Raw genomic sequence first — 25,244 nt, 5'->3', positions numbered from 1 at the left:
ACAGTTAACCGGGATGGGGCCTTTTTGCTTTCACACACCTGGGATGCTGTACTCAAGAAGTCGGACTGCAGATGGCGCTGTTCTCCCGCTTCCACTAGTGGGAGAATAGCTCCAAAACCTGTATAAAATCAGCTGACAAGATACGTCACAACAACATCACAATAATCTGCATATATGACCTATTTGGCGACACTGGGCTGTCGTGTAGGAGGGGCATGAGCGGACCATGATGAAATATTGGTGAAACTAATGAGTTTTTGGACGATTAAAGCCGTTTTAGGAGCGGCTATACACATAGCCCCGTCTGCTAACAGTATAGGGATCTGCGCCGCTCAATTTTGGATCTAAATTTCTCCCGAAGCACTGTTCGAATCAGAAAAGCATTTGGGGTGAGTTCTACTTCAGTTTATAAACAACGCAAAAGTGGACCAATCACAGCCCTCAACGTTCACGTCACCGCGCGTCCCCTTGACGCGAAGTCACGATTTTTGGGAGGTGCGGGTCAAGCCCTAGCGTAGCCTGACGTAGGGCTACGCTAGGGCGACGTCGTAGGAACGATGTCGCGGCAACGGGGAAGCATACTGAGGCCTCTACAGTGACAGTGGAGCTCTCCATGGTGCTGAACCTGAAGTTAAAAGACATTTTTTCACCTCTGATGGAGTCAAATAATTGAGTAAAATATACAAAAAATGAGTTAGGCTGTTGGAGGATATGTTGATGCTTCAACAGAATGTCTTCCCGCGCGCATGAGACGTTTAAAATAATAATAATAAAAAAAGTCACTTGCAGTAAAGTGCAACTTCAGAATTTCATAATTTTTCACTCTGTTCATCAGTCAGTAGCTGTGCTGTGGTGTAGGAGTTAGCGTCTCTACCTGACCGTGAGAGTATAGTTTGTCTTGTTTGTCGAGTTTGCACGTCTTCCCTGTGTTTGTGTCAGATTTACTAGACTACTTTGACTTCATTACAATCTAAAAACATGCATTTGAGAATAATTGGTGACAGTATGTATAAGTTGAATGAAGTGGTAACACTTGTTTTACAAGCTAACAATTTCTTGCTAGATTCCTTTAATTTGCCATTTTTAGTTTGGAAAAAAAAATGCACCAATTACCACCAAGTACTTGGCTCTGTTTCAGCAGTGAATGATGTAAAAAAAAGAAAAAAGGGCTCCGACCTGTCAGCTCTGTGAATGCACACATGATGCAATTTGAATTGTTACTGCATTGTAATTATTTATGGTGTTGGAGCTCGACTCCAATATTCCATCTGTCAGCGTCTCAGTCCATGGAAAGAAGCACAAACTGACTGTGAATAAATATTTAAGGCAGCATTGTTATTGGCTGAGGAATCATGGGAGAAACAAGGTTCTGGAGGTAGTCTGCAGTGGAAAGACAGAGGCACAGAGCATAAGTAATCACTGACGACAGACCTGTGTTGCTCTGTCAAGAAAACAAGGATCCGTGACTCCCTGAAGGCCCCGCCTGTGTGTTTTATTGGTCTTATTTGTTGCCTTACATCTCAGTCTCTTCCAGACTACTTTTGCTCATGCCTCCTGTTCTGCCGTTGGCCTCAGCCTATCCCTCAATGTCTCTTTCTCTGTCTCCGTCCCCCCTCACTTTCCCTTCCCTGCACACGCACTCGCACAAGACGACATCTATCCCGTCTCGCCATCCATCACTCTCTCTCTCGCATCCCATATTTCTTCTTGTGTCTCCACACACTGAGGAAGCTCATTATGAGACATTTCAGTGCCGAGCATCACCTGTGGGGCCTTTTCTATTTGACACCTGTGCAGCCGACAAAAGCTCTGCAAGTCCTACTCCTTCCCTCCTTTCATTAGCAGAGGGATGAATAACCATAGCGTGATGTAAGTTTCATTCAAAAGAGGCTTTGAATAAATCAAGGCTGTAAACCCAGCCATATGGCAACATATTGCAGGGAATCTCTGAGAATGAGCAGGCACTTGTGTGAAAGATGACAGAAACGGGACAACATGCGGGTAAAGTGAATCATGTGAGAAAGCAGGAGAAGGGAAGGCATTCTGAAATTCCTGGAAGGAATGTGAATAAACTACAAAACCCCCCGGTACTGCTGAAGCCAAAACAAATTAGACTGTCATCTGTGTCTCTCCCGCTTTCTGTTTCTTTCCCAACCAGACAGCTTACCCTGGACTCTTCCTGCTCAAACAAAGAAAGGACAAGAGCAGCTAATAGCCCGAGGCTTTAGAGGAGTGGACAGGAAAAGGTAGCAGGGGTCAATATGGCTCAGGATGAGGTAGAGACGGAGAGTCTAAGAGAAACTTTTCCTATTTGTGTGGTCAGAGTACTGGAAGACTGGCAGACTCTAGAAAACATACTCTTATTATCCATAACTTTGCACTACTAACATAAAAACTGATTCACTCTACATTTGATAAATCACTTTGCTCAGACTTCTTTATACAGCAATAATGAGTATTGTCTGAACATATGGCAAGCCTAAATTAATAAAGAAATCTTAATTAAGATGAACCATGAATATATTTGTGTCACTCATTGAAATGCAGACTTGGTAAATCTGGAGAGAGAAAATAAAAAAATTAGTGCCACTCATTTGACCTGAACCCACTTACACTGACTCATGCCCTCATTCTGAATTACACCCATTTCACAGCCAAACACACACCAAAAGTAGTAATTTGCATGTCAAACTACCTTGTGTTTATGCAGAAGTTTCCTTTCAGTGGGAGCAGAAAACCCAGCAGCCAAAACACAGCTGATTTAGTTGGTTTCTGTTCCTGCAAATTACCTGTTTGGACATCTGCTGCCGTGCGGTACAGAGGCTGTAATTGGGGAAACGACTAATGATGAGTCAGGCTTTATATGTGTGGGCTCTCATACAGAGACTGGAAATGAAGAGGCACAGATTCAGCTTAGCTTGAAGAAATGCAAGTATGCCTCTCTTCTTTTCGTATTTCTAGTTTGCCTCTGAGCGGTACCTCGATAAACAAGACAGTATTGAATTCATAGCAGCTGGTCTTTTTACCTGAAGGAAAATTTTCAGGTACTACTGATCTGCAATACAGTTCCAAAGTGGGCATATACACTGTAGTTAGGTATTCTCTGCATGGAACTCCTTCGAGACCTTATATAAAAAAAAAAAAAGGGAAAAAGACAGGTACAAAAAGAATCACGGTTTTATTAAAAGTTTACAAAATAAAACAAAAAAAAATCAATACTGTGTCTAAACACAAAGGGAAAATAACTGCATCTTTCATGGTATGTTTAGGTAAAAGCATCCTGGGCTGGGCTTAAGTTTGCCTGTGTGTACTGCAAAGAGGAGATTATAGCCATGCTGTGGCATGTCATGCTTTATGTTTAGCTAAATGGACACAGCAGTCTCATAATGACAATGATTACACGCCTATTTAACATCTTAGTCATGTTAGCAAGCTATCATTTGCTAATTAGCACCAAAATCAAAATGCAGCTGAGGGTAATGCAAATGCTGAAGACCTCACTGAGAGGTTTTGTGAATAACAATGTGGCTGACAAAAAGGGGGCGTTGTGTTTTTGAGTATAATTATGATATTTTTCTTGACATAGGCAGACAATGACATTTTAACATATCGCTCTTTCTCAATTTATATTTCCTCCATAAAATAATTGGTCATGTGTTTTAAAGTGCAACAATTTAAACAAAGAATTTCACATCTGAATTAATGATTATTGATATTATGCTGCTACCGCTAAAAAAATCTGTTTTAATGAGACTTAAGGTATAATTTAAATTAAAGCATATTTAGGTAGATATTTTTCCTGTTTTCTGAGTGGACTTTCATTACATATTTCATTGTTAATCTTCAGAAACCATCTCTTTTTTCTGCATGCTGAATAACATCAAAGGAGGTTTCATCACTGCGTTTGTTGGTGTACAAATATATAATATCAAAAAAAACATGACTTCAATTATGTCATGGTGAATTATAGTTCAAGAAGCCATTTTTATTTCTTTCTGTGCACCTGTGGGTTTGTCCCATTGTGTTTGTCGTATGATACACCAGCATACCACATGCAATGAAAAGCTGGATAAATAGTACAGATCATCCCAGGTGGATTACTCTGTGCCGCCTCTAATCTAATCCACCTTAATGCACTGCTGATTTAATTTCATTCAATTGGTTTCACAACATTTCCTCTCAACACCGCAAACATCAACCCGATAGTGAAGTAAAAATAAAATTCTTATGCAAGTCATTTGGATACAAACATCCTCAGGGAGCCACAAATCTGCAAAAAATCTCAATACAACCTTCCTTGATATGAATCTCTCCATATAGGTTTGGTGCAGCCAGTATCTTCTTTAAGTTCCCCATCTCAAGACATTGAACAAAACATATTCACAGCTCCTTAATCCCCTATCTTGCAGGGCTACACTAACATCCAGTTACTGATGCTGCAAAAGCTGCAGTGCAGTCTTTAGATTAAATGGGTTCAGTCTGCAGCTACAACATTGTGTTTAGATCCCAGCTGTGAAGGAGAAGCATTTTGACTTTTCAACAGCACCGAGCTGCCGCCTGGCTTCTTTTCCATAGCAACCGAGCCAAGGCTCATGGGTAGCATTTAGAGCTGTTTGCCATGGCAAGCTAATAGATTAAATGAGTTCCCCGAAACAGATTTGAAACAGTTATGTGAAGCGAAGCTGATGACCAAACAATGGACCTACAGCACTGCTGCATTACCCAGAATCCCAGAGAGAACGGTTCACTCTGGCCTGTCGCTACCACTGTGTCCAGACAATCGATGTGATGCTAAATTTATGAAGCTGTCTCTGACCTGACGCCCTGCTGCCACCGAGGTACAAAACATCCATTCTCCCCCTAATTACCCAGAAAGCCATGGGTGTTGCCTTCGGAGTCACATTGCAGGTGCGCAGCCCGCAGGTGATCGACTACAATAAGCTCTTTTTCTGATGTATCAGCTCAGATCTTCAAAAAATAAGAAATGGGCACTTTTCTCCTTCGAAAACAGAGAAAAAAGCTCTAGACAGACAAGAGCTGATGGTTCCACATCGCATTTGTCGCATTTTTTCCCCCTCTTGTGTGCTCTTTCATTTCATTCGCCTCCTCTTGCAAACGACAACTGCCTATTTGATGAGATAAACAATAAACCCAGGACCAGAGAGAGAGAGAGAGAGAGAGAGAGAGAGAGAGAGAGACAGAAACGACGAGCGCGCAGGACGCAGAGGGAGCTGCCCATCATCGCATCACGGAGGGAGAAACTCTGTCGCCTATCTTCCTGATGACTTAATTAATTGAACAAAGTAACTAATCATGCAAATTGTTCCTCAGCAGGAGAGACACAAAGCAAAGACAAAGAAGAGCGTGAAGGAGCCCAATCAAGCAGGTGATGGACGTGCGGAAGGGACAGGTACGGAAGTGGGAAATTTATCACACTGCTTGATGTGAAGTCCTTGCTGAATTGTGAGTCTGAGCTAATCTGTAAGGAAGACAGGAGGTGTGAGATGGAGAAACTGCAGAATCTAATAGTTAATACCCTACGTTATGACCTGCTGGCGAGGCGCCGGCTGCCATGGGCATCGTAAAACTACAGACACTTCTTTCGTCTCTGCTAGACTGAAAATGTCCAAGGACTAATGAAGGCCGGGCAGGAACAGCCTGATTCTCATATTCCTCACAAACTCTCAGGAAGCTCTTCAAGCTGGGTGCAATATGCCAACAAAAAACAGAGGAGGGTTGTTTCTTTTCCATCATGCAATACTTTCTTTACAAGAAGTCTTGACATAAAAACAGTCAATATCAACATCACTTTGAAACTCATATTGATTTTGCTGAAAGTAAAAATTTCTAGAACTGAATGAACACGAAGACGAGACGGAATGCAATTCGGCTGCTCCTTTCTGGGGTCGCGACAGTGAATGATGTGGTCCACATGTTTGATTTAGTTGCTGGATGTCCTTCCTGAAGAAACCCGAGTGCATTTGAAGCATAAGTCTCGAGCATGTATCTCTAGTCCACCCTGATGCAAACATAAGGAGTAATTAAGGTAACAGGTAAGACAAGTGCAGGAAAGCATCGCACAGCAGGACATCTGAACCTCACTTCTACTTTAAACTAACCAGCATGACTCTGGAAATTATTCCTATTACCTTTCGATCCCAACGGCCGTCATCTTCTAAGGATGACTGACATAAAAATATTGTGCTACATAGCACAAAAATACATTTATTTGACGTGTCTTGTCCGATGTGCTGTTGAAGAAGTGGTAATCACTAAGAGATAGAGATGGATTTTATGCCCCAGTGCTAAAAATGATTGAGCAGAAGGGTGTGGGGGTGGGGGGGTGTTCAACGAGCAGAGGGTGAATAGTTCCTCCTGGCAGTTTTCACCCGGACTACATAAAAATATGTTCTCACCGAGAACATTACTGTGCCCCAACAGACTTAGATTTTAACAAAGGTCTGATGCCTCAATTCAGAATCAGACCTCACATTAACTTCGATTAGCTCTCAGACGCACGCTTGCTTTATTCTTACTGTTCTGTGCCTGTGGAGCCGTCAGTGAGGTCGGAAGGTGCAAGAATCCCTGCCAACAGAAACAACCATTTACCTTTTTCCGTCTCCAAACACTGGAGACATTTTAAACTCTGGCAGAAAAACAACTTGTTTACTGACCCCACTCAACAACAGAGTAGTCGCAGCAGGCTGACATGCAGGACGAGTGTCTTCCCATTACATGAAAACAAACTGACGGGGAGGCCAGCAATTTATCCACACATCAAATGCGTTGCTCAATCGACCTTCAAAGATCAAACATCAGACATTTATATTCAGAAGAGCTGTGAATCAAAGTCCAGGGTGAGGTGAAGTGGTTTTCTATGTTTTCCCGGATGAATTAAAAAATGAAATACATCACAGATATTGTATACCTTCACATACAGTTAAAAGACAATGTGAATCATTTAACTGAGCTGACAGTAACGTCACATTCTCTCTTTGATTTGTTGGAACCAAGGTTGTTCTTATGTCCTTGGCTGAACAGCTTGTAGGATTCTCTCAATCAGTGAGCAGAGCTACTCCATAGGAATATTTATGACTTTTGGAAGTTTATTTGCCGAGATAAACAGTTTGAGATGTATTTTTCAGCTTCCAAATGGCTCCCCTAACTTTGACATGACCTTCCATTGGTGTGGAAGGTTCTGTTTGCCTGCAAGAAGCTAATATTTATGACTTCTCTGTTTCATCGCTTCTGTGAACCACTGTATAAGAAATGAACACACTTTTGCTAGATTGCACTTCAAAATGATAAATAGCAGATTACTAGAAAACAGACTAATTTTATTTGCTGATTATGTCTGTAATTTATCACAGATTAAAATTGCAAAACAGGAAAATGCTTATTCACTTTTGAGTTTTTTAAAGCCTTATGTACAGATCAATTGCCTTCAGAGTTTATCATCACATTTGCATATCTGAGAGTGAAGTGCAGATTTACCCCATCTGCAGTCTTGTGGTCCATCATTTAAAACACAGTAACCTGAACTTTTGGTATTTTTTTATTTTAGTGAATCATATACAACTACAGACACCAAAGCATAAATCCAAAATTATGACTGACTACAATGAATAAAACGGATTTGGAATGAGCAACACTAATAGTCTCCAGGGTCACAAAATCATTGTTTATTTCATTCTGATTGAGCTCATCTTCCACAAGGATTCGGGAGAATCACTGCTGCTAAATGAATGAAAAGCGAAGCACTTATGTTCTGCCTAATTTTTTTTTTTTTTTTTAATATACCTTAAAAAAATTATTTGTGGTTATTTCACCATCTTACAATTACCTGTGAAACTGATACTTTCTGAATATTTTGAAATTGAGGGGCTCCAAACCACAAATTACATGTGGTATCAGTTAGTTTTATGCTTATCTAAACTATGCTATACACAAAGATTATCATAGAAAATAAGATGTTTGCTTCTTGGTTTAACAGTGTTGAGTGCAATAATATTGTGTGACTCTCACTGAAATCTAGATTCATGATAGTTTTAGAATGTGTGATAGTTTCAGAATGTTTGATATTGGGTATATGATATATCCTCCCATACTAATTCCATGAACATATACAGTATAAGAGTGCAACAGTTCAGTGAACATTACGTATAGAGCATCCTTCTGCACACACCCGAGTGCGACTTTCAGCGTCTTGCCCTGTGTCGGGGCTTCTGTCTGCGACAGCGGGACCAAAGTCCAATGGGATCAGCTCATAATCTGCGGCCCCTTCAGGCACAGGCAGCACAGATAAAGGCATTGCGCTGGTTCAAGATCATATCCCTCAGTGTGACCTGTAAACCCACTGAGCTGTCTCACACGAGTCAACAAAGATGCACTTCAAAAAGCACACGATCCACGCTGTCGGACGGATGAACACGGCGCGGCGAGGGAGCTCAGCTGTGGGGAGCCAGGCGTAAAATCAAACACCCGGCAGTTCATCTCAAACACACCAACATTTAGTGTTTCTGCTGAGAAACACAGAGAGAAGTCAATAGTTATCAGGTTATCAACTTTGACTTTCCAAACTTCAAAAAACAGTGTCTTTTTTTTAAAAACTCTTTAGCTTTACAGATTGATCAGAAATATGTTTCTGACACCATGATGATTTGAAATTCCGACTTGGACATTTATATTTTATTGTAACCAAGATTTAAAGAGAATTATTGATTGAGAGATATTTGACAGGCATATTCTCGGCCTACATGCATAAAATCACGATGTAATTCTGCACTCGCTTTTCAAAATCCATGTTACACATCCGCACAAAGGTGCATGTGAGTGCATGTGAGAGACAAGGGCTGTAGGAAGAGAGGAAGTGAGATGTTACAAGCGCTCTAATTATTTCAGCAGGCTTGCCATGACACTTGACAGACATTAATTTCCCCACTTGTCAGGCTGGTACATGCAGGCTGCAGCCATATCTGTCGACTGTGCACATTACATCCAATATTAAAACATGCCATTCAAAGGCTAATGCTCTAAATATGCCACATCTACATAATAGGAACAAATAAGCAAAGAAAAAAAAATGCATTTGCAATATGCCCTCTCCTGAAAGCTTATTACACATGGGGATGTGGATAATAAGGTGCCATTTACTTGTGAGTGTTGGTGTTTTCTCTGCATGTCGCCACTCGTACATGTGCAGATGTCAAAGGCTGCGCGCGTCACTGAATGCTTTCTTTATGTCACTCTGATTGGCGCCTCTCCTGGCAACAGTCCAACCTGCCTTTGCTCCACTAAATATGGGCGATACTGCCGGAGGGGGAGCAACATCGTGTGACAACAATGTCACATTATTTCATCACCGATAGGATTCTCATTAGGCCCGTTCTGACAGATTAAATCACATTTTCAGGACAGAGTGGAGCATGATGCTGCTGCTTGTCCATAAAAAAAAATAAAATAAAATGTGGAGGCTGGTGAATCATTAAACTCTTGCTACTGCATCTAAAGTAGCAGCTAAAGTATGTGGAACAGATTACATTCCGTAATTGCTTGTGATTTATTCAAAGGAAGCAGAGCACCAGTCTCGAACGGTTCCACCAAGGATTGTGTTGCCGGGATTTGTATTCCTTACCATTGACGTGCAAACTGAAATTCTGGGCAAAACGGAGCTAAGCTGCAAAAAAAAAAAGAAAAAAAAAAAAGGAATCTTCTTTGGAAGGAAGAAGAAGGAGGAAAAAAAACATTCACTCACACAGCTGCCCTTGACACATGGTTTGAGATACATGGAGGACATCTGACAGAAGACGCAACAGCCTGCCCCGCTCCATCTCCCTGTTTCCACCACAAACAGTGCAGTATGCACACAAAGCCACGAAGTAACAGCTGCCCCACAGAGGGACACATTTGTTTGTCATGCAGCGCAGCCTTCAATCATGACGGAAAACACAAGTGAAACAATAAGATCTTAGGTTAGCAAAACCCAAACAAATAAAAAACAAACAAAAAAAATGCGGCATAGAAAAAAAAGTCTACGGTTAAGTTACTTCGATTTATCCAAAGATTTATGCTGCGTTAAGATGTAATCACACTATACTGTGTTGAACATACATGAATGACTAAAACACACAGATATACAGAAAAATAAATATCTTTGGTTCAGAGGACTGAACCCACATTTGATCTCCAAAGATTCCTTGGCTGCAAGAGCTTAAATATTTATAGACTTTAACTCAAGTACTCATGCTTGAAGACTCGTGCCCAGATTTACCAAAAAAAAAAAAAAAAAAAAAGGAGCCGAGAGGTTTTCTCTTCCTAATTAAATACTCTCCTGGGCACAGAGTTCACTTTTCAATACAAACCAAACAAAAACAAAGTTTCCTCGGGGCAACGCTGAACAAAGATCGTTCTTGCAGATCTTTAGTTGCTAATTGTTTGATCAATACCCAGTCTTCATTTAAAAAGCTTTTATTTGCAGGTGAAAGTGGTGTAGCAGAGGCTTCACTTTCTCCGTAACCTGGAGTGGCCTGGCTTTACTCATGCTCTGCTGATTAATTGGCGAGCCATAAAAGCCTTTCTGACCTACAGCTGTACTGCGTCTCCAGCTGTACAGTGAAGAACAATAAAGACCTGCAGCAGGTGGTGATCGAGGCTGAGCACATCATAAACACACCACTTCCTCCACTCCGAGAGATTTACACTGACTGACTTCAAAAGGCCAGCTGTTTGTTTTTAACGGACCCTGCCAATACTGGCCATCACCTGTTAATGTAAAACCTTAAATACCCTCACTTGTATCAAGAAGCACATTAAAAAGTAGGCATTGTTTGAAATCCCAGAAGATCCATCAACTTAAAACTCCCAGTTATACATCAATCTCACAGCCACCTTTGCTGAGTCAGCAGTATGTGCTGCTCATTCATCAGTGACAGCAGACCTTCAGTACATTTTGATCATCTCTCCTTCCCACCGGCGCCTGACAGAACTCAGCCTTCAACTCGATGAATTTACAGGTCTATTTTTTGCAGAAATATCTCATCAAGCTGCAGGAAACGCAAAGGCTGCATCCTCTGATGCTGAAGCACCAGCGGTTTGTGTTTTTAAGTAAACCCTGAGATTTCTCCATCTGTCATCCACAAAAGATTAAGTCTGAATATAATGAGATAGAAAAATTGTCTTGTAGTTCATAGCCGCTGGCAGTCCCTGACAGTCTCTCTGGCCTAATGGCTGGCAGATAAAGTTCAGAACAGCCCTCTTAAACAAGCTCTTCACCAATTTCAGCCTAGAGTCAGAGGCAGAGTAACCGTCTCACTCTTTACTTATAGTGCCTGAATCTCTGCCTTACCAATTCTGAGCTCAGCATCCAAATTTGGGTTTCCTCCCACATTGTCTCCATTCAGGCTGTAAATCCACTAAAGGTGTGCAGCTACATCTATTGCCAACGGACAATATGCGTTTCCATTTTCTTTGTTGGAAACAAAAACACCAAGTTATCTTCTCAAAACTGAGCACACAGAGTACAAACCAGCACTTGAAAACCTTTATTGATGTCTAGGAGGCTAAGAGGGAAATTAAGGTGTTGCCTGACTGTGTGCACTCTGTGGAATATTGTGCCAACAACAAGTGCCAATGGGTAATTGGCAAACCTCTTACTTGTTTGGACATTTTTCCAATTTCTCAAGTGAGGCAGTGGCGCTTTAGTCCGTTCAGTGTATCGTAACACTGCTGTGAATATCTGTGCACATAGATCTCACAGGTTTGCTGGTCAACAACATCATCCAGACTGCAGCACATTTTATTACTTCTAATTCACTCTGATGGTTACTTTTAGGATCGCATTGTCATTATATCGACAATAATAATAATAAAACAAGAAATATTTGTATATATGGTTATACCTCACACATTCGCTGTTCAAATCTATACAAACATTCAGAGAATTATGGAAACATTTATGGCTGGAACGGCATGACTATCGATTCTTTTCCCATTTCATAATTGCTTCTGAGGTTGAGATGCGACATACATTCAGAAGCAGAATCAGGACTAATATTTTCCTCCCTCACCACATGGATACAGTAATTAGAAGGGGATCAAGCTGTGTACTAACTACAGAAATCGTCTATGAATATGCAAATCACCAGCTAGGAAAGTTTCGCCGCCGCAGTTTGCATTGATAGCTCCGAGGTAATAAATTATACGTGTGTGTCAGTGAACTGAACCCAACTGTTCATTATAAATAGCTTCCTCATAGCCTTGATAAGTCAACACACTTCATGATAATGTATGCCAACTTCAGCAGAATGAATGAGCAGAGCAGGTGCGAGGATGGCTTCCCAAACTAATGACTTGATGAATAAAAGCAGCAAAACAAACAAAAACACTGTGAGGCTGAGAGGAGAAATAATGCAATTTGAGACAAACGCTGTCGCCTCCTGCAAAAATCACAGGAAAAGCTCATCTCATGCAAATTACAACTATTTAAACAGGCCTGCGAGCGGTTTACAGAAATCTGATTGCAGTTCAGCATGCATAATTCCCCGCTTAGTAAATTGCAACTTGTATTTAAAGCAAAGCGCGAGAGCGACATGAGCGCGGGGAAAACGTCCTCGGCGCGCGAGGAAGCCTCGGCGATGCCGTGCAAACTCACATCGACGGTTGCGACGCTTCCGTTTGTACATGGTCATTATGTAGCGGTCCAGCTTTGCGCTCGTTTCAGGTGTCAGAGGGACGGACGGCGTGAGGGCTCGAGCGCGCACGCCGCGGTACTTTAGAACTAGGAATAAATGAGACCGTCAGACGGAGAACAGGAGGCGCCGCCGGAGCGAGGACCGTACCAAGCTCCGGGGAGGCGGAGGGGGGGAGCAGCGCGGCTCAGCGCCCGCAAACACCACCGGGCGTTACCGCTCACAAAGAAACTACCACACAGTCGGACATGGGGAGGCAAAACGTGTTTAAACGAGTTCAGATTGACTGTAATCATAATAATTATCATTGTTTTTTAATAAAGCAGGTGATCTAAGTTACCCCCCTCCCCCAGATAATTGCTCCCTTATCATAACCATCTGAATTTAGATTAGAATAAAGAGTTATATTTGTCTTTACTGTATTTGCAGGACAAGATTTCCAGTCTGAGTAACTTTGTTTTCACTCATTTTAATTCAGGGGTCACACACATACTCATTTGATCTAGAAAAATGACTTAAAAATAAATTGACAGCACAATAACCTAGGCGATTTCAAAAAAAAAAAAGGAAAAAGATTGCAGTTCAAAATGTTCTATGGTTGTTGCAATTAAAGGAATAACTCTTCTCTTACTTGCAACAGACTTTATATGTGTGGTTTTAATAGAGCAAATGATACGTTTCCCTTTTACTTGCTTGTTTTTATGATGGATTCTTTTCAAAAGTTAATTTAAACTTATAGTGTGCCTGCCTCATTCTGTTTGTACATAAGTGCATAAATAATGGCAGCTCCAAATGTTCATCTTCATCTAAGTGCAAATATATTCTGAGAAAGTCTGCTCAAACTCTTTTATCTTTATACCAAACATGAATGATTGGACAATTTTAGAGTATAAAGAATAAGTGCTTTTTTGACATTAGCTGCTTCAAAATGTTTTCTTATGCAAAATACATACATACTAGTTTCTTTATTGGTCTATCTAATGTACAGTTTCTGACAATGGTAGAACCATTTGATTATAATACAATCACACACACTCCAAGTCGCTACATGCAATTCACAATCAGCAGTTATCTGAAAATGCATGGGGTTTTTTTGTTTGTTTGCTTGTTTGTTTGTTTGTTTGTTTGTTTGCATGTGGGAGGAAAGTGGAGCACCTGGAGGAAACCTCAGCATGCACAGAGAAAATGAACTGTATAGAAAAAACTCACTTAGAACTTTGTTGCATCCAAAAATGTCTTGACATCAACTCCGCTTTATGTGGCAAATCTGCCCAAAGATTTAAAATCCAGTCTGCCACAGTGTTTCTCTTCAGGCTAATGTTGACAGCATGCAATCTCCACAAATTCATCCTCACAGCGTGGCTTTGATACGAAAGCTATTTTGGTAGCAACCATTTTCTTCTGTATCGCTGACTATTGGCAATGTTGTGTTATGTTCACAACTAAAACATTACCGTAAACCCCAGAGAATTAATCCAAAACAGCTTTTACTTTTACTGAAAAATATGTTTATTTTTATACCATACAGGATGTAGGATCTTCCCCCAGGTTATATGTTTGACAATACTATCTGGATAAATGACAAACAATTTTGCACTATTTAAAATCAGTAAAACAATTTTGCCCAAAACACAGTTCCACAGGCTGCCTGGGGGTCCAATCAGACACTTTTTGGATGTAACATTGTGACTTTGTTGATACTAACTACATTTTCAGTAAAAATAACTGCGTGTCCTCTCAGGAGTGACTTTCTTTCAGGTCCTAAACCAGATGAAACCTCAGCGGGTGTAACCGACACTGATAAGATAATGGTACTTTGTGCAAATTTAGCCTAAAGTGTGAGTATAGCTCCAAGCTTACTAGGCAAGAGAAAGGAAGTATTTAAGTACTAGCTGTTATAAAGTCATCAAAGTAAAAAGAGCTCTTACCTATTCTTTATATATTTTTCTCTGAAGTATGTTATTACCCTTAAAACAATTAATACATGAAAAATACAACAATGAAATAATAATTTAAGCATAAAGTTAAACAAATGTGATGTAACATTAATAGCTACATTATATTATTGTCAAATACATATTTCCTGCTAAAACAAATATAAATAATTCAACAAACATCAATGGGTGTTCAGAGGCCTCCATGCAGTTCTGTCATCTATAAAGTTAATAATTAATGAGAACCTTAAGGGGTCAGCTTATGTGAAAAACACTGAGTAGTATGTAAACATTTCAGGCTTTGATAGTAACTATAAAACATGCTAGAAATATTTCGTAGGAATTGCGTGTCTGGATATTTCACTTTTCTTTCTTTTTTTTTTTTTTTTTTTTTTTTTTACATTACATCATTTTCATTTTCAATTACTTCATAATATTAAGGGTTAACCAGAACTAACCATGAATATTCAAACAGAGATGCTTATAAGAGATGTTTGCCTATATTTACATTAGTTAAAAAAAAAAAAAAAAACTGATTAGTTTAAGTCTAATTTAAGCGGGTGTGAATCAGGGAGCACGGCCCTACCACAAACACAGTTATCCAAACAAAGTGACTGCAGAGCAATCATTGATATTTTAAGGTGAGAAAAGGTGAGATATAGTTTGACATTGATCTGCACATCGCTAGCACACCCAACACTGACAAACAGTACTGCAGAGAACAAAAATTACACATGGTATCAAATACAGACTGTTGAGGTGAGTTGATGAAAAGAACAGGTGACAAGAGTCAGGCAGAGAAGACTTGCTCTTTTTACAAAATAAACTACAAGTTGTTCATCAATGGTTTTGCAAAATGTGAATCAAATGGGAACATTTTCAGATTCAGTGTGGGCTTCATTGCACTAATAGAATGTGAACATTAGGTTATAACTTTGACTTTATTTTTTTTTACTTCATAATATTAAGGGTTAACCAGAACTAACCATGAATATTCAAACAGAGATGCTTATAAGAGATGTTTGCCTATATTTACATTAGTTAAAAAAAAAAAAAAAAACTGATTAGTTTAAGTCTAATTTAAGCGGGTGTGAATCAGGGAGCACGGCCCTACCACAAACACAGTTATCCAAACAAAGTGACTGCAGAGCAATCATTGATATTTTAAGGTGAGAAAAGGTGAGTTACTACAACTACAAACTACAAGTTGTTCATCAATGGTTTTGCAAAATGTGAATCAAATGGGAACATTTTCAGATTCAGTGTGGGCTTCATTGCACTAATAGAATGTGAACATTAGGTTATAACTTTGACTTTATTTTTTTTTACTTCATAATATTAAGGGTTAACCAGAACTAACCATGAATATTCAAACAGAGATGCTTATAAGAGATGTTTGCCTATATTTACATTAGTTAAAAAAAAAAAAAAAAAACTGATTAGTTTAAGTCTAATTTAAGCGGGTGTTCATCAATGGTTTTGCAAAATGTGAATCAAATGGGAACATTTTCAGATTCAGTGTGGGCTTCATTGCACTAATAGAATGTGAACATTAGGTTATAACTTTGACTTTATTTTTTTTTACTTCATAATATTAAGGGTTAACCAGAACTAACCATGAATATTCAAACAGAGATGCTTATAAGAGATGTTTGCCTATATTTACATTAGTTAAAAAAAAAAAAAAAAAACTGATTAGTTTAAGTCTAATTTAAGCGGGTGTGAATCAGGGAGCACGGCCCTACCACAAACACAGTTATCCAAACAAAGTGACTGCAGAGCAATCATTGATATTTTAAGGTGAGAAAAGGTGAGTTACTACAACTACAAACTACAAGTTGTTCATCAATGGTTTTGCAAAATGTGAATCAAATGGGAACATTTTCAGATTCAGTGTGGGCTTCATTGCACTAATAGAATGTGAACATTAGGTTATAACTTTGACTTTATTTTTTTTTACTTCATAATATTAAGGGTTAACCAGAACTAACCATGAATATTCAAACAGAGATGCTTATAAGAGATGTTTGCCTATATTTACATTAGTTAAAAAAAAAAAAAAAAACTGATTAGTTTAAGTCTAATTTAAGCGGGTGTGAATCAGGGAGCACGGCCCTACCACAAACACAGTTATCCAAACAAAGTGACTGCAGAGCAATCATTGATATTTTAAGGTGAGAAAAGGTGAGATATAGTTTGACATTGATCTGCACATCGCTAGCACACCCAACACTGACAAACAGTACTGCAGAGAACAAAAATTACACATGGTATCAAATACAGACTGTTGAGGTGAGTTGATGAAAAGAACAGGTGACAAGAGTCAGGCAGAGAAGACTTGCTCTTTTTACAAAATAAACTACAAGTTGTTCATCAATGGTTTTGCAAAATGTGAATCAAATGGGAACATTTTCAGATTCAGTGTGGGCTTCATTGCACTAATAGAATGTGAACATTAGGTTATAACTTTGACTTTATTTTTTTTTATCATTTTATAACGTTGAGCTGAGATAAATACAAAATCAAGGGTCTGCATTAGTGGACAGCAGAGCAGCATCCAGCCGTGGCTTTTATTCTTGAACCAGTCCATGGATTCAAACCAGTGACCTTCCAGACCTGATTCATTTCATCTCGTATGGATGCGCCATATTTTTATTGTCTGAAAAGCAAAACTAACCAATGAGGATTCTGTATTTTCTTTCGTTTGGCTTAATCACCCTTAACTTTATGCAGTTTTCTGCTTTGAGTGATTTATTCTTCTTCCATTCAGGTCACACTTCCTATATAACGTTGAAGGAGAATCTGACTTACGAATCAAGTGTTCTCCTCTCAGTTGAGGAGAGATTATTCTCTGCATCGACACAGTGTTTCCAGTCATCAGCCAGCTTCTCTCTGCTGCAGCGTTCAGTCTTCATGTATTTTTATATGTGCAAACAGTGACACCGGCGGAGGAATCACATCGCACCCTCTCTCTGGCTTTTCTTCAGAAAAGGTGCATCTCATCTTACTTGCTAAGGCAACTGTGTTGCTAAGGAGACAAGGATGAGGAATCATGACAGATGTTTATTTTGTGCTATTCATTTCACTATATTGCATTATTGCTGTGTGGGCTGGGGGAAGGAAAAAAAAAACAGTATTTATTTTGTTTTTTCTTGTTTTGGCCTGAGACGAAATGATCATTGGAAATAAACAACTCTGAAGCCGAACTCATGAAAGTAGCAGGAATTCAATCAATATGGCTTCTGTGAAAGTGCTGCTGCTCCAGCATACCCCAGAATGACAAATGGTCTTCTTTATGTCTGTGCTTTGAAACTTCGAAAAGATGGAATTCTTCACAGTGGATTTTATGAAAGGGGTAGAATCAGTTGGATCAATACAAAAGATACAAAAACCGGTTTGTGCGTTGGGCTGCAGTTCACAATTTTAACAATGTTATAACACACTGAGACTTTACTCTTTCTACCAAACAGTATTATTTCAAAAGATAAAAGATAAAAATCTGGTTAAACACATTGCATTCACCAGCAGAGAACACTGAAGAGAAGCTGTGTTTTATTTGACAGTGTGGGGGGACCTCTGCTGTCCAGTGTAGTTCAATGCAACACAAGCCAACAACAGCGTTTCCTCAAAGCAGTTAGTTTTCCTCTCCTTTTGCATAAAATGTTCACATTTTTCCTCTCTAATATAATATTTTTCTTTCAAGGTCTGGTTTGTGTAATAGCCTTTTTGAAATGAAGGACCTCTTTAAAACTACCAAAGCACTACATTTCTGAGCAAGGACAGATTTCTCAATGAATGCATATTTTAGTTTTAATTCTCTTTCTCTTATATAAATGTACTTTATTGATTTGATTTTCCTTCCTGAATCAGGCCTTGTGGGGAATGACACAGGCTTTTCTGGCAGCGAGGTGGCGTTTTCAGGCTGCTGTGAAAATTAAAAAAAGCACATTTTGCTACTGAAGAAAGCGATAAATATCTGCAAATTGAACTGTGAGTCACTGAAATTCAAATAAACGCATTCAGTTACTTGATTAAGGATTTCTCACATGCACAGTGGAGCAAAACTCTATTGGTTACCAAGCATCAAAGAATGTGACTGTGTGATTGTATCTCTGGATACCTCTTCATACATAGAAACTATTATTTTTATTTCAAAGTTTAGAAGGAACAGATTACAAGTACATGTTTCATTTGTTTGCGTTTCACTTTGGTAACATGCTACTCCTTATGCAAAGCATGTTTTCACTTAGTTTAAGCCATCTAACTCTTATCTAAATCGCTTCTCGTTGCCGTGTGTTGAGCTTGCACACTTTAATTTGGAGAGAAGCCAAATAAACCCTCTGCACAGACACCACCTGTGTGTGCTAGCGCAACAAGAAAACATGTGCTTACTTTGGCTTTAGTTCCAATGATATGACTTGAATCTTCATTGCTTGTGTTTGAGGGAGAATACAAATCGTCCACACCTTCCCCAATGCACACTGTGCTGCCAGACATCAACAGCTGCCAAATCAATCCATTTGATTTAATGTTATGAGTGTACGATGAGCAGAATTCTCAACAACTGAAATTGGACGTGGCGAACTCCCAAGGAAGAGCACAAATACCCTCTGTTTTTGAGGAGTTTGTGAAGCCTCAGCACATCATTACCCTTTTAAAGATGCAAGGAGCTCTGCAGATTCTCTTCTGTTAACAAATGACCCTCATTTACAGCTGAAATGGAGGCAAGCAGAAGATGCCCAGGAGGCAGATTTTCTACATGATAGACATAAATCTGCTCAAGCCATCACATCCCATTGGCCTTTGACTTAGATCCTCGCTCAGCTCATTAGACAGTCATTGCTTTTGGCACTGAGCGATTGCAATAGAATCTTGTGTTTCAACGCGGTCTGATGGTGAAGGACGTCTCCTCACTTTGATAATATGTTTATGAAGCTTGAAACATCATATCACATATTTCATATCAGACCTTACGGAAGCATCCCATCTTGCCTTCAACATCCCTCCACTTCCAGATGTAACTGTGAGCCCATCATGGTAAAAGAAAACTGCACACTCTAGTGGAGAACACACACCATGGCAACACATGCTGCTTTCCACTGACAGCTGTGAGCTGTTTTTGTGGTGCACAGCTTTTTTTTTTCTTCTTTTCTTCACCGCAGAAACAATGTATTATAGACATGTCGTGGCTGTAAATGAAAGTGAGCTGATTAAAGAAACCATGATAATTTTAAATGCACACGTGGGTTTTCCTGCCTGACTGATTGAGTCCCACATTAAGGTAAATCAGCCTCAGATACTGTTTCTTTCAGTAATTAGTGTCACTGCGTTTGTTTGGAGAATCTGTCACTGAGTCTGTTGCCATAATTTCCCATTTAAAGAGATATCTGCATGTGTTGGCACGTAATTACTTTGCAATCTAAATTCACAGAAGCAGTGTAGTATCATTTCTGGAGGGGATTTAATTATCTCATGACACTGAAATGTTTTGTTTCTGGGAATTAGAGAAAATATGTATTCAGGTGGAGCTTTTGTCAGCTCTTCATGGATGACAGGAGGCTCAAATCCTGCTCCTTTTCTTTCTTTGAAGAATAAACTCTGCTTACAAATGATGAAACTGGCCAAAATCGCACCTACAAAACAATGCGAAATATGCATATTTTCAAATATATGACAGTGTAAGTAGCATCTATTATGCAAAGACATCTACAAGGCTTAAGTCAGATAAAAAAATAGAAAATGCTCAACAATATGAGTAGGTGAAGACTTAAAAAAAGGAATGAGGTTTTTTTTTTCTGTCTTTATTTCTAACCACACATATTTGTCATAAAAGAAAGAAAAAATGCAAAAAAAAAAAAAAGAGTGGGGGGGAAGACGAACTTATTTATCGCCACCCCTACTTTCTCAGGGAAAACTTTAAACAAAAACTGCTTCTATGAAGCTTCTCAATTAAACAGATCCTCATTAACAACAAAATGGCATTATATGTTCATGGATGTAGAAAAAACACATATCCATACCTATTTTAGATATTTACATACACACTTCATAATTAATAATGTACAATTTTAAATACCAACAAAGGTAAAGGCAATACCGCAAGGGTAGATTACAGCAAGCAGATTAATGGTAATCAGAATATCCCAATAACTTCTAATAACCAAGAAACAGGCGTGAACACAATTAAACCCAACTGTCTCTGTATTGTAACCAGAGAGCCTTCTGAAATTCAGAATTGAAATGATGAATGTCTTGACAGTTCATTCAGTTTGCACCAATGTTTTTAGGTGAAAATACTTAAACTACTGTTACTATTTGCCTCTATCTATAGTCTTTAATCTGTTTTGTAGGCTGTATCATTTTCATTTAAATTTATTCTGTATTTAGTTTTGTTTTATATCTCCTAGTTTCGCTTTTTTCCTCTTATTTCAGAATATCATGCCAGAAGCATTTATACTCTTATGATTAAGTGTTATTTTATTAATATATTTTCACAATTCCTGTTTTTAGTGTCGAGTGTCGCACCATGGGCCTGAGACTAATGAACTTCAGTCCTCAATACAGGGCAGTCTTGACAGGAAAGCTGTTTTGACTTTGACTTGAAGAAAAACATTTATTTATTCATTTAAAATCAAATGTCATGATAATATTCTCTGTAGTCACATTTCACAATGCTGTGACATTTATTTTAGCACTGGATCATCTTTTCCTGGAGAAATATTTCCATGAAACAGGCATTTAAAAAAATAGGTTTGATCACTCTTTAAGGGGTTGTTGCAAAAAACAAAAAAAATAAGTCCTGAAAGAAGCTGGACAAGAATGTAACTACAATAATTTAAAAAAATAATAATAATTTCTTCTTCTACTAATAATTGTGTAATGACAAAAACAACATCAACATCAACTTATTTTTTTCTTCTGTATGAAGTTTATCTCTGCCACTTGCTGGACAAGAGTGTAACTACAATAAGTTCTTCCAGTTTCCAGTCCAGGTATTGTGTAAACACGGCCTCTTCGCTCTCTCCACTTGGCGCTTTGCTCTTGCTTCTTTCCTTTTTTCTTTTCTTCTTTTTTCCATACCTCTACATTTTCAAGAAAATCCTTTTTTTGACAGAAACATCCCTAGTAGAACTGATAAGTACAAAACTTTACTCCAGGACACATGAATTTCTCAACTTTCTCAAAGACAAACAACTTCACAGAGATTAACCCAAAATCACAACTAAACCAAGGACCAGGAGGAAATTAGGAAATTATCTATTAAGTTATCTTTCAAGTGAAGATCTCCTTGCATTTTTTTGACTGTGGACTCCATCTCCAGGCCAATCTGAATTAGAAGGACTGACATTCTATCTATGTTAATATATTTATGTATGCTTGATTTGCACTCCTCCATTTTTCCACCATTCTTCTCTGAATTGCTTCTTTCCTGTTTCACTCAGTTTATTCAGCTTGCCTCTCTCTCTCTCTCTCCCTCTCCCTCTCTCTCCATCTGCCAAGGTCAGCAGAGTGCAAAGAATCACATTAAGAAGTATTCAAATGTTGAACCAGTCGCAATTGCTATTCATACAAGCATTAAAGGCTGCCAAATCTAATTCAGCTATGACGCTATCAGTGCCACAGCCATTCACCCAGTCAGCAGAGATAATACAAACCGCACAGGGTGGCAGGGGTTAGAAAAATCCAATACGCAGACAATAATGTCTCCTGGATGTAATGGAGCCACAACTGAGTGAACCATTGCCCACTGAACGATTTCACCCAACGAGAGGTGGGGGAAGGAGAAAGCCAGGCTGATGGATTTCACTTCATTTCTTATTCTTCTTTGTGTACCCGAGATTAACAAGGCTGTAAATTCTTTGACATGGGGTGGAAAGTGGCACTTGTGAAGAGAGGGGTGATTAATGTCCCACGAATGATAAATGGCAGATTGTCAGCTTTGCCTTTTACGTTAAGACCTCCCTGAGACCAGAGTGCACTTCATAAGTATTGTTCTGACTGGTGGATTAGAAATGGCTGAAGGCATGGAGGTGATCAGCATCTGTAATGTTACTTCTCAGGAGACTTTGACTCGATTGTAGATGCACCTGCTGTTACTGCTGGATAACTGTACTGTTTTTGTTGTGATGCAGATCAAGGACACAGCAGCAAACACCACTAAACTTTTTTCCACTTCAGTAACTATCAGTTTTATCCCTGTTGTCAACAAACTTTGAAATATGTATCAATTCTGATACTAAACCCATCATAGCTGTATTAATACATGTGAATAAAATCACATCATCCCAAAAACATTAGCGAGAGTAACGTTTGCTTCCCTCCAAACAGGTGGCTTCATAAAAGATTCTTCTTTCTTATTCTTTAAAGTGCAATCTCTATTTGAAATTCTCATCTTGTCTGCTACTGTTTGGAAGGAAATAACTATCATTAGAAGCAGCCATGAGACCTGGGATCGAATCATTTCTACGTGGCGGTGAGCCTTCTGCACGAGCAGATTGCACAGCCCCGAGCTGTTGCTCACAAACCACTCACACATCAACACGAGCTTGTGAGGACCGTTATCAGACCCCATGATTTAAAGACATCTGGCCAATGGAGCCCCAAAGTGATGCCGTGGTTAGAACACAGAGGAAGAGAGGCACAGTTTACAATGGTCAATATCTTATTGTATTAGTGAAAGTTGAGTATTTTTAGTTAGTTGAAATACTTTAGTTCATCTCGTATCCCATTACTGAATGTATGCACACATTTCTTGCAGGTGATTAATAACATATTCCTTGATCACTAAATAATGCAAGTTATTGATAAAAATGAAACATTGGCTTTGAATTGTTACTTTTTCATAAATGATTGCATGTTAAGCACACAAGTAGAAATTATGATAAAAGATATTTTAATCACACATTTGAACTGTTGTGTTTTCAATTCATATGAAACAAAATCTTGACTCATAATGTACTCAAAAGGAAAACCTGTGTATGTCAAGCATGCTGACGCCTGGAGTGGTAATAGCAGCTAAGAACCACAGTGTGGTGCTCAGTGACCACAGTGTGAACAAACCGCCTGCTCAGACTCAGACACCAGATCCTGTGATACATATATTCCACATATGAGGAGATGAGACTGATGCTGTCTTGACCCATCAATTCAAACCAAATGAACACTTGATGAATTTCCCCTTTTGTTATAACAAGCTCTCGTCTCGGCTGAGGCTCAAATTTCATCTGACAGGACGGCTCCTCAAGTCAAAGTAATGAAGGCAGCCTATCTTCCCCTGTTGGATGAGGTGCATAAATACAGACACAGCCCATTAATAATTCTGTCACACAGGTAGGGTACAGACACTGCGATGACACACTTTACAGCTCAAATCCCAGGACTCATCAGCCGCAGTAGCCCACTTAGATATGTTTGCATACTTTACCCTGAAAACTAAGAGGCTTAAGTCTTTGGTGCTGATTTTACATGATGTTCCTCTAAGCTCGTACGCAGTAGTCTTGCTTTTAGTAATACTTATCCATCCGTCGTGTACTACATATAATTTATTTTTTCATCTTGCAAAAGTGCATGCAATCTTTTTTGTCATGCCCACATAAAACATACCCAGCCACCGTTCCTTCTTTTATATAATCATTGGTTTCGGAGGTTGTTTACAATGTCTTGCTTTCCAACCAAGGCTATCGGCTAATAAGGATGTGTGAACGAGCCACAAGGAGTTGCCAAGGTCAGAAACTGCTCTTCAAACCAGCTGCCATCCAGTGAAAGCAGCCCCAACCCTCCCCACGAGTGTATAAAGCTCCCGTTTGCGAATTCTCCCTCGGAGACACATAGCAAACATCTGTGTGCTACGCTTCCTTGTCCTTCAACAGATGCAACACGAGGTTGGTCATTCTGTCAGCTTGGCACTGTATGCACCTATTAATGAGGATGTCTTTGTTTGCAGCGACTCCACTCTAGTCTGAAGGGAGTTTCACATCGTGAGTGAGCAGGCACTTCCGTGCCTTAATCAAACTTACAGCGATTATGTAAAAATTTCAGCACACCTTTCCCAAAAAGGTCATTTCAGGTGAAAGTCGTTCTCCCTTACCGATTCCCCTAATTAAATCTATAGCAGTCACAAAAAGAGGAGAGTCTGATAAATGCAAAGCAGCTGAGCTTGGGAAAAGACGTTTTAGGCTGGGAGATAAGTGAGATTGTGCAAGGAGGGGTAGAAGAAATATCAGGATGATGTACTGGATGCTTGGTGTAACGGCTGCATATTCAATTAGACAAATGTTTGTGAGTGGATCTTCTGTCGGGAACAAATCTGTGCCCTCTCCGTTGTGGAATAATCTGTCTAGCTGCTCCCCCGCTCCCTAAAATAGCAACTAGCTTGAGGTCTAGGAAGGCCAAGTGGACAGTTTTGTCATGCATTGCTGCTCTAAACAGTGCTTCAAGTACTCTGGAATGGTTATGGCCTGACTGTAAACTGTGACTGGATGGTGTCAGTGAGGTTACTCCTGGCTGCAGTTCGTGCGAAATCGTCGAGTGCGATAAAACTTGAGGTAGTTAACCGTCATTGTGCTTTGTGTGACCTTTCACTGGACAGTGGGGCCCGGAGCCATGTCTGGCCCTCCGGCTATGA

The 25,244-nt window shown here is 39.4% G+C and overlaps 1 protein-coding gene across 5 annotated transcripts in view; it reads right to left on the bottom strand.

Moving 5' to 3' along the window:
* The window catches only part of ralyl (RALY RNA binding protein like), a 98,046-nt gene that overhangs the window by 18,534 nt on the left and 54,268 nt on the right, over nucleotides 1–25,244 (bottom strand). The window contains exon 1 of one of the 5 annotated variants that reach the window (XM_030087713.1): nucleotides 12,650–12,792. The exons of the other annotated variants lie outside the window; for them this stretch is intronic. Within the exon in view, the coding sequence (XP_029943573.1) occupies nucleotides 12,650–12,686 (37 nt within the window). The 5' untranslated portion in view covers nucleotides 12,687–12,792. Of the gene's footprint in view, nucleotides 1–12,649; nucleotides 12,793–25,244 lie in introns of those variants that run through there. 5 annotated transcript variants of the gene reach the window in all.

The sequence above is a fragment of the Salarias fasciatus genome, unplaced genomic scaffold (assembly GCF_902148845.1).
Source record: "Salarias fasciatus unplaced genomic scaffold, fSalaFa1.1, whole genome shotgun sequence".
Classification (NCBI taxonomy): Eukaryota; Metazoa; Chordata; class Actinopteri; order Blenniiformes; family Blenniidae; genus Salarias; species Salarias fasciatus.
The sequence above is the reverse complement of the archived record's forward strand: the minus strand, read 5'-3'. Positions and strand labels throughout refer to the sequence as shown.